The 16669-nt window shown below is 39.9% G+C and overlaps 1 gene segment (V, D, J or C); it reads left to right on the top strand.

Annotated features, from left to right (window-relative positions):
- Positions 1 to 6116: 6116 nt before the first annotated feature.
- LOC132654359 (immunoglobulin kappa variable 4-1-like) lies at positions 6117 to 6818 on the top strand. The segment is given in 2 exon segments: positions 6117 to 6183; positions 6388 to 6818. Coding segments are annotated over 2 exon segments (480 nt in total).
- Positions 6819 to 16669: the final 9851 nt, after the last annotated feature.

Raw genomic sequence — 16669 nt, forward strand, 5'->3', positions numbered from 1 at the left:
CTATCTTTGTGATTTAAATGTGTTTCTTGTATGCAACAGATTGTTTGGTCTTGTTTACATATCCACTCTGTTAGTCTGTATCTTTTTATTGGAGAATTGAGTCCATTGATGTTGAGGGAGATTAATGACCAGTAGCTGTTAGATCCTTTGATATTGATGTTGGCCATGGTAGTGTGTTTGTGTGTTTGGCTACTTTTGTTTTGCTGTAGTGAGGTTATTTATTTCCTATGATTTCTTGAAAGTAGTTAGTTTTCTTGGGTTGTATTTTTCCCTCTAGTATCTTCTGTAATGCTGGATTTGTGTGTAGGTATTGTTGAAATTTGTTTTTGTCATTGAATATCTTGTTTTCTCTGTCTATGAGGACTGAGAGTTTTGCTGGGTACAGTAGCCTAGGCTGACATCTGTGTTCTCTTAGGGTCTTCATAATATCTGTCCAGGCCCTTCTGGCTTTCATAGTTTCTGTTGAGAAGTCAGGTGTGATTCTGATGGGTTTGCCATTATATGTTACTTGGCCTTTTCCATTATAGCTTTTAGTATTTTTTTTCTTTGTTCTGTATACTTACTCTTGATTATTATGTGATGGGAGGATTTTCTCCTCTGGCCTAATTTATTAGGTGTTCTGTAGGCCTCTTTTATTCTTATAGTTGGGGAAATTTTCTTCAATGATTTTGTTAAAAATATTTTCTGGGCCTTGGAGGAGGGAATCTTCTTTTTCCTCTACTCCTATTAATCTTAGGTTTTGTCTTTTTATGTTGTCTTGGATTTCTTGCATGGTTTGTGTCAGGAATTTTTTAGATTTATTATTTTCTCTGAGGGATACATCGATTTCTTCCATTGTATCTTCCACACCTGAGATTCTTTCTTCCATCTCTTGTAGTCTGTTGGTTATGCTTACCTCTGTAGTTCCTGTGTTCTTTCCTAGGTTCTCCCTCTCTGTGATTTCCTCCATTTGTGTTTTCTTTAATTCTTCCAATTCTATCTTCAGATCTTGAACCGTTTTGTTGATTTCCTTCACGTGTCTGACTGTATTTTCCTGTTTTTTCTTCAATTCCTTCAGCTGTTTGTTTGAATGTTCCTCTGTTTCTTTTATTTCTTTCAGTGACACAGACTGTTTGGCTGCATCTTCCTGTATTTTTTTATGGATGACCATAATCTGTTTTATTATATCTTCCCCTAATTCTTTACACATTTTACTTACTTCCTCCATTAACCTTTTTATTAGCATAGATTTAAGGTCATCTTTTTGAATTTCACTTATGTTAGGGTGTCCAGGGCTACTTGCCCCTGGATAACTGGGTTCTGGGGTTGCCATGTTGTTTTCCCCTTTTTTTTTTTTGGTTACACTTTTTTGCTGGCCTCTACCCATCTCTCTGTCTCAGGATTTGTCTGTTAATTTCTGGTGCCTGCTGAGTCCTGGGAAGGGGAGAATCCACTTGGTGGGGTTCTGAAGTTCTCCTCTGCTTTTTTGGGCATGGTCAACTGAACAGTGGTGTTTCTCAGGAATTGTCACAGTTCACTTCAGGTGTATGGACCTGTATGGCAACTGTGGTATTCAGGAAGGCTCTCCTCTCATCAGGAGAGGTCCTGCTGATAGCTTTCCTGCTATCACCAGGAATTGCTCTGAATTTAGTGAGCAGCAGCTGTTGCTCTAAGGTATAATTTTTGGGTGCAGCCCTCTTGAAGGACCAGGGATTCCCACAGTTTTGTCAGTCTAGCTAGGGACAACTGGTTGATCCTTGGCACAGTACCTGAGGGCTGCTCTAATGGCGCTCTGGCTTTTGTAGGTCTGAGGATGCAGCTGTGTCCCCCAGTGCCCTAGCGTTACTCAATAATGGCAGGTGAACACAGCACTCTTGCCTGCAGTAGAAGGCTAGAGCCTAGAGTCTGCATGAATCCAGAAAGTCTTTTGGTGCTAGGTGTCCTGAGTGTTAGACCTGATGATACTCCCTCTGTGGGGTTTCCTCCTGACAGGGACACCCAGTCTTTGCTTTGGGGACCACCATTCTGTCTGGGATGGAGAGTAGAACCCACAGGCACAGATGTGCATGACTCTGCCTTTCGGCCTTTAGGAGCCTGGGCGTCTGCCTAAACTGGATAATTTTTCCCAAGACCTTTTCAGGGTGGTGGTATCAGCTGAGTGCTCTGAGATCAGACCAGCCATTTCCCTCCCTGTGGGTTTGCACCCAACAATGAAACTCAGTCTCTGGTTCCATGGGGCCCACAGTTCTATCTGAGGCAGTGAATCAGGCATGCAGGCAGGGCTCTGTGCTGGTGCCAGGGTCCCTAGCTCTGGCTCTGGGCTGGCTACTATGTAGCCTGTCAAACCAGAGTCTTTTCCAGCGGATGTCTGGGTGACCTAAAGTAGGTCCCAATCATTTCCTGCACCGTGGGGTTATGTCTCGACTGGAAATTCTAGTCTGTGATGTTGTGGTGCCCACAGTTCTGTCTGGGACAGTGACCAGAGCACGCTGGCATGTGGCTCTGGGCTGGTGACCACGCGCCTGGCAGAACCTGGATCTCTTCTGCAGTTTAGCTGGGTGAGTTAAAGCTGATTGAATCCCCCACCGTGGGGTATCATCTCACCTGGGAAACAAAATCACTTGTGTTTTATGGCCGCGAGTTCTGATTGCTGGTCATTGTGCAGATCCTGTTGTGCTGCTGGTCAGAATGAGAGTCATCCAGGCGCCACCATCTTGCCCCGGCTTCTAGAATTGACCTTGTACTTAGATGTGAGCTTATTAACTCAATATACTTTATTCATTTTTTGAATTTCTGTAGGATATTATTTTTAGTAAGTAAAGAAAATCTTTGACAACGAATATAAAGTAAGTTCTTCATGTAAACCAGTGGTCCTCAGCCTTCCTAATGCTAAAACTTTTTAGGTATAGTTCCTCATGATATGGTGACTTCCAACCAAAACATTTGCATTGATACTTCATGACTGAAATTTCCCTATTGTTATTAATCATTATGTAAATATCTGATAATTCATATGGTCTTAGGCAACCCCTGTGGCAGTATCATTTGATCTAAAAGGAGATGGGTCCTGCAGGTTGAAACCCTCTTAAATAAACTCATTATTCTTAATCAGAAACTTTTCATAAAGCAATATTTTTTTGCTAATTTTTCTTCAAAAATCTTTCTGTGTCTACTATTTCTTGTCACATATTGGGTAGACATAGCCACTTATCTAGAGAAGAAAAGATTCTTAGTGATGGAACAGAAAAGTTGAGTTCAGCTTTGTACTGTCCCAGGATAGTTTGCAGCATATCAGACTGATATTCCCTGGTCCTGAAAACACAGTGGCACCCATGGAAGAAGGTGCTGTGTCCCAGGAGCTGAAGGCAATCAGCTTCAGACTTCTTGTTTAAAAAGGTGGAGGCATATTAATCAGTATTGTGTTCAGCCAGCAGGGTTATAGTCCATTTCTAATCAGAGCCAACATAATCAATTGCACTAGGACATACTGTTTAAACTTGATAAGAAACTAAGGACTGTTGGGCTGTTTATATTATATATAATATAACTTGAAATTTTTACCTCTTTAGAGCACATACTCTCCCCTGGCATACTGTGAGAAACCCATGGAATCTTTGGATTTGTAAGATCCCTGTCTCCATTAGGCCAATCTGAAAGAGCAGCTGTGAATGTCACACATTCTGAGCTCACTGCTGCTGTCACAAGAAAAATGTAAAGTTTAGTGGAGATCAAAGGCATATGAGAACTTGTTAGACCCTGACAGGAGCAGAGCTCCTTGTCTGTCATATTCTTGACCTTGAGATTAGGAACTTCCTGTATCCACATAAGGTCTACCACTCTCATATGATGTTGTGTTAGAGTTTTTACAGAAGAGATCTGAATGTGCTTATCAGAAATTATTTAACATTTTATACCTGTAAAGTAGATGTATAAAAATATATAGTTAATTCAAAATAGAAGGTTATGCATATTAGATAAGTGAATATTTATTTTCCAATAATATTTATGGCTCAATGGTGAGACATTAACATCAGATAAATAATCTGAGTTGGGTAGATAATGCCATGAGCTGCCTTATAACAAGTTGATTAATGATACTATTTTGAGAGATTGTCTCCTTGTATACATTAGATTTGTGTAGAAGTTGGTATCTGCCCCAGGCTGGCTTCAAACTCATGAGTCTCTGCTTTTGTCTCTCCAGTTCTAGGAGTACAGATGTGAATCTCCACTCCTTGCCATGACAGTTCACATATTTATTTTTCTCTTTTACTTTATGCATAATTCTGGCTACATAATTTACTTCTCATATATACTTTCAGATTTCAATAATATGAAGTCCTGGCAGGTTCTGTCGTTTCGATTATTGCTATTGATTTTTTATTCATAGCCATAAGTTTTTTTTTTTTTCACCTTTTGGATAGCAACAGTCACTGACATAGTGTTCTACTGGTCTCTGTGAAATCATTACATAGATGAGGATGGCTCTGTCCCCTTCTGGAGAGATTTACCTTTTCACTTTGTCAGAAGCCCATCTTTTCTTTTTATCCCCCCTTTGGTTCTAGCCCTCCTCCTGTTCCAATCCCTCCCTTCTTCCACTGTCTGTATGCATGCCCCTCCCCAAGTCCACTGATAGGGGAGGACTTCTTTTCCTTCCTTCTGATCCTAGTCAATTAGATCTCATCAGGATTGGCTACCTTGTCCTCTTCGGTGGCCTGGTAATGCTGCTTCCCCCTCAGGGGGAGGTAATTAAATAGCAGGTCAATCAGTTCATGTCAGAGACAGTCCCTGTTCCTATTACAATGGAACCCACTTGGATACTGAACTGCCATGGGCTACATCTGTGTAGGGGTCTTAGGTTATCTCCATGCATAGTCCTTGGTTGGAGTATCAGTCTCAGGAAAGACCCCTGTGCTCAGAATTTTTGGATCTGTTGCTCTCTTTGTGGAGTTCCTGTCCTCTCCAGATCGTACTGTTTCCCACTTCTTTCCAGAAGCAGAAAGATGCACATGGTATATACTCACTCATATAGACATAAAATATAGGATAAACCTACTAAAATCTGTACACCTAAAGAAACAAATCAAGAGGGAAGACTCTTGCTAAAATGCTCAATTCCTACCCAGAAAGTCAAAGAGGCTGGACATCAGAAGAAGGAGAAAAGAGGGAAAAAGTCAGGAGCCTGACACATAGGACCTCTGAAAAGCTTTGCCCTGCAGACTATCAGTGTAGATGCTGAGAATTATGGGCAACCTTTGGGCAGAGTGCAGAAGCCCATCTTACTCCAGTTTCAATAATGCTAATTTCTAAATTACACTAGTAATTTAGTATTCCTTGAATAAAACTTATGGCAGTGTTGGTCTACAACAATGACTTCATGAAAAATCTGGTGTTTCCTCTTTTATTTCTTCAGATTTACATCTCTCTTGCAATTTCCTGAAGTTGTGGGGGGGATACTTGTTAGTTTTTGCAGGATATCCGTTTTTTTTTGTTTTTTTTGTTTTTTTTGAGATTAAAGTTTCTATGATCTCAGACTTAAATTAATGTCTGCCTGGATATCCACAGAGTGAATTCTGGGATGCTCTTTCCATCTTAGTCCTTTGTTTATCTTTGAAACTAGAGCCCAAATATCTGAGGCCCTGCTCTCTGTCTTCATTATCAGAGTGGTTTTGGAGATGAGTAATATTGAACACATTTAGCATCGATTCTCTTTTTTCCTTTCATCATTTCTTCCATCTTCCCTTTCTTTTAGCATGCTTTCTTACTCTGTTTCTTTTGTTGTATTTGTGATGTTTTTGAACATAACCTATTATTTCCCTAGGACAGTCAATCTCAGATAGCTCTACTAATGTTTCTACAGAAGTCAATTTATTTAAATGTCTTGAATTATAACCCAGGTCTGCTATTAGAGCACCTAGTAATTTTGTGTTTGAGAGCTGTAAGGCAGTCTTTTTCAGTGATTGTTCATGCTTCCTGTAATATTTTTGACTGTTGATTTATACCAGCTACACTCACAAACACTTCACAGGCATTTGCTTTTGTATTTGCTGCCTGCTTTGCATGGGCCCCTTACAGCGCAGCCCAGCTGCTGAGGATATATATATAAACCATCCCCTTGCAATGAGAACTGAACTGCATCAGACAGCAGGGGGAGCAAGATGAAGTCACAAACCCAGGTTTTCATGTTCTTGCTGCTTTGGGTGTCTGGTGAGAAACTCAAAGTATTGTAACCTTTACAGAGTCACTTCTCTTGTAGATAAGAACTTGGAGTCTGCCAGGCTCAATATTTCATATTTCAATAATAATACTCTGACAACATGATAGTACAAATATATTAAGTGACAAATTTCAACTGTTTTTCAATCTTTCTTTGCTTTTATATGCATATTCATTTTGCATTCCTGATTGCAGGTGCCTGTGCAGACATCGTGATGACCCAGTCTCCATCCTCCCTGGCTGTGTCAGCAGGAGAGAAGGTCTCCATCAGCTGCAGGTCCAATCAGAGTCTTTATTACAGTGACAACCAAAAGAATTTATTGTCCTGGTACCAGCAGAAACCAGGGCAATCTCCTAAGCTGCTGATGTACTGGGCATCCACTCGGTACACTGGGGTTCCTGATCGCTTCACAGGCAGTGGATCTGAGACAGATTACACTCTCAGCATCAGCAGTGTGCAGGATGAAGACATGGCAGTTTATTACTGTCAGCAGAATTATGATTATCCTCCCACAGTGCTTCAGTCTCCTACACAAACCTCCTTGAATGTCTTACCACCTGCCTGCAGCACACACAGCCCCGGCCCTGCACACTTCCCCCTTTTGCCTGATAGCCAGTGTGTCTGAGAAACTGACAAATAGTTTGCAGAGCAAAGGGAAAATTATGGGTTCAGTGGTAAGAAAATCCTTTATGAAAATAGAAAAAGAACTCAGGAGCACGCTCTCCATCTGGAAGCTGTGGAGAGGGCCATGGGGGCTCTGCTCTTTCTGGTATCTATGTGTGCGGAAGGGATCCATGAGGGGGTTCACTCCTTCTGGAATTTGTGGGACTTGTGTTCTGTAGAGGCTGGTCAAGTCCTGGTATTTGAGTATTCTGTTTACTCCAAGGTGACAATGTCGGATTTCTATGTTCCTCAGCTATGTCACTATGTGTGTATGTGTTTATTTGTGGACGATATTTTAAAAGCTGACTGACAATATTAATATTTTTAGACATGAGACAGTTTGAATCAACACCTCTGAGTTGGTCCTGGACCATCGGAGTTAAATTCTATAAAACATTTTAAAATTTATCAGATATTTAAAAATAATAACCCTTGGACAAAAAACTTAAAACAGTTTCTCAACTCTTTTGGGGGAGGTCAAAAGACCTTAGTATTTATTTTATTAATTTTAGAAAGTAAAATCAAGCCATGCTGTTTGAGCCAATTAAACAAAAACTGCAGTTATTACAATGTATCATGTAAAAAAAAAACTATAAAATATGTTGTTCTTCATTTAAAAAGGCTGGATGTCACCGGCCAACAGTGAGACCTAAATACTACCTGAGAGAGGACTAGGGAGAGAGAGAGACAGGGCTACACAGAGAAGGACACCAAGTCTACATGCTGATCAAAGCGTCGATAATGGGTGTCAGGTTAACACTTAAGTAGGCAAAAAAGTACAGGCAGTTTCTCACGCACACAATTTTACTTAGCCAAAACATAAGAGGGCTCACTCAAGGTTACACAGAGCCTGCTTTCTGGTTACTGTGGTTGCACAGAGTTTCTCAGGGTCAGAGAGGTCTGCTGTGGGACCACCACGGTCAGTCTGTGAGAGACTGGACTTTGGAGGATGGCCAGAGCCGGAGGCCAAGCTCCACTGTTCAGATGCCATTGACTCTAAATTTGCCATTAACTCCAAAAAGGCTGCCACAGCTGGAAATTCTTCAATGCAAATGTTTGCTTATGCTCTTTTACAGGAGAAAAAGGACTACATTTTCATGTTAGCCCAGGTTTTTGCAAGATTATATTCAGATCATTAACCATTACATAAAATATATGCCTGGCTGCCAGTACCTAAATAAATGATTTAATGCTGTTTCTTTCTGGCCTATAGATTTGGTATGGCCAGAATAGTCCATTTTTACTGAGGGCCGCAGGCTAAGTTTAGTTCTCTGTTTAATGCTAAATAAAACTTTTGTCCTTTAATTTTTTGCTGATAAGTTTTAATACAGTATAATAGGATTAATAAGATTTGCTAGCCCCTTTATAAATTATGTTTAATTAAAAGTTTTGCTTTGATTTTAGTTTAAAAAGAGCAGATTTAAAGTTATGCTAAAGATTATAGTTGAGTACAAGATTGAGTTTTACCTAGTCTCTTTGTTTAGGTTGTTTATTTTTTTAAGGTTAAATCTAAAATGGGTAACCATAAAGTTTGCCTATATAAATCTACCTAAAATTTGTTTCTAAATCATACATTTAAAAATATGCCAAAATTAGAGATTATAACATCCTGTTTAATAGGATGTAGTTCAGAGCAGATGATAAAGCTAGACAAAGAGTAACTCAAATATACTGGCCTCAGACTTGTCAGAGATCTGATAAATATGGCATTTTAACATATCTAAGCTTATTATGACAGAGTCCAACCTGCTGAGGCACAAAAACAAATTAATTCAGTTTGTAAAGGTACAACCTATAGTTTTTCCATTTAAAACAAAGGTTATTCCAATCGTTGATGCTTTAATGGTATGTACTGATGGTTCATTATCTGGTGTTGCTGCCTATGCTTATAAAAAAAAGCAGTTTCTTTTCAAGCGTCTAGCACATCTGTGCAAATAGCAGAGTTATCTACAGTATTGGCTGTGTTTCAAAGTTTTAATAGGCAGTCCTTAAACATTTTAACAAATAGTGCATATGTAGCTCAGTCTTTGCCTAGGTTAGATTTGCAGGTCAAATTCAGACATCTTCTTCTGCTGGAATTTTATTTTTACAAATTCAAAATTTGATACAAGAAAGAAACTTTCCTTTTTTTAATAGGACATTTGAGGGCTCATTCTGATTTGACAGGACCCCTGTCTGAAGAAAATGCATTGGTAGATAAAGCCACCAAAGTTTATTGTTCACAGTTAAAAAGAGCCCAGGATGCCCATAATATGTATCATCTTAATAGTCAAACCTTGAGACTTAAATATGGGTTGACTAAGGAATAAGCCCATAGTATAGTCAAGGCTTGTAGTACTTGTCCTCCATTTCACCCTGTTCCTCATTTGGGAGTCAAGCCTAAAGGATTGCTTCCAAATCAAATTTGTCAAATGGATATTACTCATATTCCTGAATTTGGAAAATTAAAATATGTACATGTTTGCATTGATACCTATTCTGGATTTATTTTTGCCACTCCTCAACCAGGAGAAGCTGCAAAGAATGTTATTGCTCATTGTCTGCAGGCTTTAAATGTTCTGGATGTTCCTAAGCAGTTTAAAACTGACAATGGAAGAGCATATACTAGCAAATCTTTTAAAAGATTTTGTCAACAATTTCAAGTTTCTCATATAACTTGAACACCTTATAATCTTCAAGGACAAGGCATGGTAGAACGTGCCCACCGTACAATTAAGATTTACTTGCAAAAAGCAAAGAAAGGGGAGCTACTCCCTGGACACTTAAGAATCATCTTAATCATTTTCTTTTCATTCTGAATTTTTAAAACTTGGATAAGCATGGTAAATCTGCAGCACATAGATTTTGGCATACAGAAACTAAAAAAGCTTTTGCTAAAGTGAAATAGAGGGATCCTTTAACAAATCAATGGCATGGTCCTGACCCTGTACTCATATGGGGACGAGGAGCTGTCTGTGTTTTTTCATAGGAAAATGATGCAGCTCAATGGCTACCGGAATGGCTGGTGTGACAAGTGGATGAGGAGTTTTCTCCTGACAATGATAATGATGTCAATGAGGACCCCTCCAGTCAAGATGACTGCTTATTGGATGTACTTTCCTGATCTACCTTTACTACATCCAATTTCCTGCGATGATCCAGAAGTCCTTGTTTATGTCAACAACACTTGGCTGCTGGGTTGTCCTGCTTTTGAAGGAATGAAAGTAAAACAGACTCTAACTTTTCAGGAATGGGAAGGGGTCATGCTCTTTGCTTTACCAGAAAGAGTATTCATCAGGACTGCATACCAGTCTCCCCTGTCCAGGTCATAGGTAGGAATGCCTACCACTCTAAAGTTGGGATGGCAATTCAAGCCTCCCTTTGCAACCAGACAAAGTGGAACATTGGAGGGATATTATTGTCCTTTCCTACAGGAGTTAAGAATGACAGTCTTACATCTCCAATGAGTTAACCACCCTGTGGAAAAGGGGATCAACACACTTGTCCTTGACCAATGGTTCCTTGGACAAGATACATTGGAGAAACGCCCACTATCTACTCCTGGGACAATGACCCTGCATTTACAGTCCTGGACTGATCTATCATTAAGGGTATAAAGAAATTGGTTTCTGATAAAGGCAGTCAAAATTCTTTTGTTTTATAAAAAGCTGTTTCTGCTGGACTTTGGAGGACTTAAAGATCTCTAACAACCCTGATTGATATGGAGGTAAGTCACTGACAGAAAAGGGTGAAATTGTGTGTTTTCCAACCTAAGACAGAGGCTCTTGAAAATCACATCTGAGACCTTGATGAAGGATAAGTGAAAAATGCACATTTCACCAACCTAAGACAGGCTCTCCATAAAACAAAGAAGGGAGAACTTCCTGAACAGAACACCAACAGCGCAGGCTTTAAGAGCAACAATCAATAAATGGGACCTCATGAAACTAAAAAGCTTCTGTAAGGCAAAGGATATTGTCATCAGAACAAAATGACAGCCTGCCGATTGGGAAAGGATCTTCCCCTACCCTATATCTGACAGAGGGCTAATATCCAATATATATAAAGAAATTAAGAAGTTAAAAAGCAACAAATGAAGTAATATAATTAAAAAATGGGGTACAGACCATAACAGAGAATTCTCAATAGAGCAATAGCGAATGAGAGAGAAACACTTAGAGAAATGCTCAACATTCTTAGTCATCAGGGAAATGCAAATCAACATGACCCTGAGATTTCACCTTATATCCATCAGAAAGGCTAAGATAAAAAATTCAAGTGACAACACATGCTGGAGAGGATGCGGAGAAAAAGGAACCCACCCCCGTTGCTGGTGGGAATGTAAACTTGTACAACCTCTTCTGAAATCAATCTGTCGCTTTCTCAGACAGTTAGGAATAGTGCTACCTCAAGATCCAGGTATACCACTCCTAGGCATATATCCAAAATATGCTCAAATACACAACAAGGACATGTGCTCAAACATTTTCATAGCAGCTTTATTTGTAATAGCCAGAATCTGGAAACAACGCAGATATTCTTCAGTTGAAGAATGGATACAGAAATTGTTGTACATTTACATAATGGAATACTACTCAGCAATTAAAAACAAGGAAATCATGAAATTTGCAGGCAAGTGATGGGAACTTGAAAAGATTATCCTGAGTGAGGTATCCCAGAAGCAGAAAGGCACCCATGGTATATACTCACTTATAACTGGATATTAGACATATAAGATAAACCTACTAAAATCTGTACACTTAAAGAAGCTAAGCAAGAGGGAATACACTGGGTAAAATAATCAATCCTCACTCAGAAAAGCAAACAGGACAGACATCGGAAGAGGGAGTAAACAGGGAACAAGACAGGAGCCTACCACAGAGAGCCTCTGAAAGACTCTAGCCAACAGAGTATCAAAGCAAATGCTGAGAATCATACCTGAACATTGGGGAGAGTGCAGGGAATCTTATGAAAGAAGGGGAAGATAGAAAGACCTGGAGGGAACAGGAGCTCCACAAGAAGAGGAACTGAAGGAGTCTGGTATTTGGAATTCTGTCTCCTGGCCTTGGCAGATTCGGGTCTTAGCTAAATTCCATTTCTCAGAGACTGTCCTTGGTGGTGTCTGTAGGCGGGGTGCTCTGAGCCTGAGAAATATATAGCAAGCTCCCTGCTATCTATTGTGTGACCTTGTGTGAATTCTTGGTTGCCTTGCCAGGTGACATAGATGTGTTGCAACTGTGATAAAATTTTTTCTTGTATCCTTTGCTTTATAAGTGTTGTTTGCACATTCAGTAAACTGAGACTTGATCAGGAATCTGTCTTGTCTCCATTCTTCGCGTCTCAGTCCCCCAATTTCTACTCCCTCTTTCAGGTATATCTTGTTCTACTAGCCCATGGGACAGGTCAAGAAACAGATCCCAAAATTGTGGGCCCAGGGATCTTTTCTGAGACGGATACTCCAAGGAAGGACCATGCATGGAAATAACCTAGAACCCCAGCACAGATGTAGCCCATGGCAGCTCAGTCTCCAAGTAGGTTCCCTACTAATGGAAACAGGGACTGTCTCTGAGATGAACTGAGTTGCCGGGTCTTTGTTCACCTACCTCTGAGGGAGAGGCAGACTTTCCAGGCCACAGAGGAAGACAATGCGGCCAGTCCTAATGAGACCTGATAGGCTAGGGTCAGAGGAAAGGGGAGGAGAACCTCCTCTATCAGTGACTTTGGAAGGACCATGGGAAGAGATGAGGGAGGGAGTGTGACATTAGGAGAGTCTCAGGGAGGGGGGCTTACAGCTGGGATACAAAGTGAATAAACTGTAATTAATAAAATATATTTAAAAATGTAAAAACAAATTTTGATAATTCTGAAAAACTAAAAATGTTCAAGAAAACCTGTATTTGAAGTGAAAAAGATGATTGCATACCTAGGTGAGAAAGAGGCACATGAAATGCTGCTGTGATAACCTCTACACTCATTTCAACTCCCAAGGCCCCAAGAAGTAGCCTAAATAGGAAACCATTGAAGTGAACTCATTCTTTTTGATTGTTTTGTTGTTGTTTTTGTCATTATTATTTACATACATACCACAATTTCTCCTCCATCCATTACTTCTAGGTTCCCCTACCTTCCTTCTGCCACCCCCTAACAATTCCTCCTCTGTTTCTCTTCAGAAAATGGCAGAAGTTTTAAAAAGTGTGGTACATATGCTGAAGTTGGCTCTTCACAATTCATGGTTTCTGACTGGGTGTGTGGGAAAGCAGCAACTCAGTTCTTTTTCAGAGAGAATTTAAAGGTCCTCTGTGGAAGATTCAAGCCACCAGTGTATCTAAGGTGATACAGAGGCTCATAGCCATACTTTGGGCAGAGTGCCAGAAACCTTAAGGAAGAAGAGGAGGATAGAAAGACCTGGAATAGACAAGATCTCCAGAAGGAAAACAAGAGTGCCAAAATACCTGGGCCCATGGGGCCTGCAGAGACCAATACTCCAACCAAGAACCATGCATGGAGAGGACCTAAACAACCTCTTTGAAGGAAGCCCATTGGCTGCTGAGTTTCCAAGTGGGTTCCCTCATAAAGGGTACACGGACTGTCTCTGACATTAACTCAGCAGTTGGCTCTATGACCAACTCCCTCTGAGGTGTGCAGGTTTGCCAGGCCACAGAGGAAAATGATACATCCAGCCTTGACGGGACCTGATAAGCTAGGATCAGATAGAAGCTAAGGTTCTCCCCTATCAGGAGATCAGGGAGAGGGCATAGGGGGAGGGTGAGTGCAACTGGGAGGAGATGAGGAATGTGGCTGCAGAGGGGATACAAAGCAAAAAAAAATGTAGTAAACATATATAAATAAAATTAATTTTTTAATAAAAGAGAGAACTTAAAAAGAAGCAGGTCACTGAGAGTTTCTCCATGCTCCAGTGAATGTATAGAAACATAGATTGAACATGATATTAGCTTCTTCTTTTTAATTTTTAAGTTTTGGGGAAGTAGGTCACAATAGTTGGAGACTGGAAGGACCGAGAAATAAGTGTGATGGGGTTCATGATATGAAATTGCCAGAGAATCAGTAAAAATATAAAGTTGAAAAGTAATAGCCTTTACTTAGTGGTACGCTTCTCTTCTCTTAGTGGCTTGTCAGAGTGCAGCTCATGGCTGCTCTCCTATATTCCAAATACAAATCTGCATACAGTACATATGTGACAGCAATGTGTTTATCATTTCAGGTTCCACTGGTGACGTTGTGCTGACCCAGTCTCCAGCTTCTTTGCCTTCTTTCTCTAGGGCAGAGATACACTTTAACTGCACTGCCAGTGAGAGTGTCAATTCATTTAACTACAGTTTTATGCAGTGCTATCAACAGAAACCAGGACATCCCCCTAACCTCTTCATGTATGCAGCATCCAACCTAGTATCTGTGGTCCCTGCTAGCTTCAGTGACAGTGGGTCTTAGACAGATGTCAGCCTCACCATTCATCCTGTGGAGGCTGATCCTGCTACAATCTATTACTGTCAGCAGAGTAGGGAGTTTACTCCCACAATGCTCGAGGGCTAAGGAGAATTCTCCTGGGGTTGCTTCACTGACACTCACTCTCTGAACTGTCTCCCTTTTTTTAAGTAATTAATCTTTTTATTAATTACAGTTTATTCATTTTGGATCCCTTCCCTCTCCATCTTAACCTTCGAATTCCACCCTTCTTCCCTCTTCTTCTCTCAGGACCCTCCCCCAAATCCACTGATAGGGGAGGTCCTCCTCCCTTTCCTTCTGACCCTAGCCTATCAGTTCTCATCAGGACTGTCTGCATTGTCTTCCTCTGTTGCCTGGTAAGGCTGCTTCTCCCTCAGGGATCTGAACTATCTCTTACATCTTCACTATCTTAAGGTAGAAGTCATGTTTGTAATGAGGGTTAAGTTGTGAGACAGAGATTGTCTCACTATGTATGCCTTATAATTTTTTTAATTCTCTTATTTAATAAAGGCCTCCATGATACAATTTTCAAGGCATTTTTATGTTCAATACACTGAGTAAACAATTATTTAAAATTTGCAGAAAACTATCCTCAGTTCCCCAAAATAACCAGAGCTTTGTACAATGAAGGTTGTTAGCTGTCTTGCAGACAAAAGCTGATATTTTCAGCCTATGTTACATTTCCACTCCTATATGTGTGATATTTCACAAGTTCTTCTTCAGCACATCACACAGACAAGCCTCCTGTAGCAGATTCTTCTGCTCATCTCTGATTTGTTTCTCTATTTCCTTCCCAGATGCTCATCTACAGTCTTAGAATGACTAGCTGTCCTTTCCTCCTTATTCAATACTCATATCTTTCTCTATAATATCTTCCATCATGTGGTAGATTCTCTTCTTGTATTCTTTGAATTTTTGTTGTCTTCTCAGGTGAAGAAATGCAAAGTCTCATTGTGTATCCTGACCTGTAAATCCCCCTCTGTTGCCAAGTGACCTGTAGCCTGCAACTCACCTGCCCCTTTCCCTTAACTTCTGCATTGCATGACACCATTCACAGCTCCTTTTCATTTTCTACAAGTTCTTCAGTGCAGTTGCATGAACTCTAGAGGACCAGGCATGCAGAGCCATGATCGTTGAAAGCTTACTTTCTCACATCTTCCATTTGTATATAAACCTTCTTAGGGTTTTTGTATCCTTTTCATGAGACTGAAAAAGCTCAACAATTATACTTACCATTTTTTCAGATGAATATTGCTGAGATTAAGTTCACAATTCTAAGTCACAACAATAAAACATTATTTTATCATTTTCTTTGTGTTGCGAAAGAAGTTAACACCAACTCAGTGGTTTATGAGCAGAACACTTGTAATCTGGGCAGGGTATGTCTGGATCCTTTCCTCGGGCTCTCATAGGCCACAGTCAAGGTATTATCAAAGCTGCATTCTCATCAGCTGACTCAAGAAAACCTTTGTGTAAGACCAGTGAGGATATTAGTACAACCTTTTTCTTTTTCTTTTTCTTTCATTTGGGAATATACTCTCACTTAAATCTTAGTCAAAAGACTGCAACTCTGAGAAATTCCTGACTCAACCACTCGTGTTGTCATGAGTAGAAGCCTGACCCTTCCTGTCCAAGGGTTTTCAGTTGCTGACTGAGCATGCATCAAGGATGTGGAAGATTTCAAGACTACTACTAATCTGCGTGGTCCAGGAGAAGGTGCCTGAACTCTATCTCCAAACTCAGAAAAATAAGTTCTAATTAAAATACACAATGAGCTTTTTCTTAAACAAATCTATGTATTGAGCCAGGGAGAAAAATTTAACACATTACATGATTTCCATTTTTTATTATAGCTGAGTAAATGTCTTTGCACATATACACCTCCTTCTTATTTTCTAAACATTTGTTGATAGACATTTCATTGATTTAAGTTTATTCTATTGTAAATAGTGCATTAATAAAGATGGATATGAGGATATATCTATTTTGCGCTGGTTTATATTTATTCAAGAACATGCCTAGTGCAGGAGTAGCTGAATTATATGATATTTCCATGATTCTTAAGCATCCTCCACTTTGATGTCCTCAGGGGCTGTACCAGTGTGCAGTCCCTCCAGAAGCATATACTGATTTCTATGTCTGTATAGTTTTCCATTATTTATAGTTGATTTTATGATTTCCTTTTTATTAGTTATTCAAATGAAGTGATTTTTATGGTTTTGCTTCAGTTTCTATCTCACTCTCAAAAATGAGAAGAATCTGAAAGCCTCAACAGATCAACTGTAACACTAACCATCTTCAGAAGAGCACATGATTTTGATATCCTGGAACTTTCCTTACCTTTACTCACATCTATTTGTTTAGAAGAGA

This window comes from Meriones unguiculatus, chromosome 5 (assembly GCF_030254825.1).
Source record: "Meriones unguiculatus strain TT.TT164.6M chromosome 5, Bangor_MerUng_6.1, whole genome shotgun sequence".
Lineage (NCBI taxonomy): Eukaryota > Metazoa > Chordata > Mammalia > Rodentia > Muridae > Meriones > Meriones unguiculatus.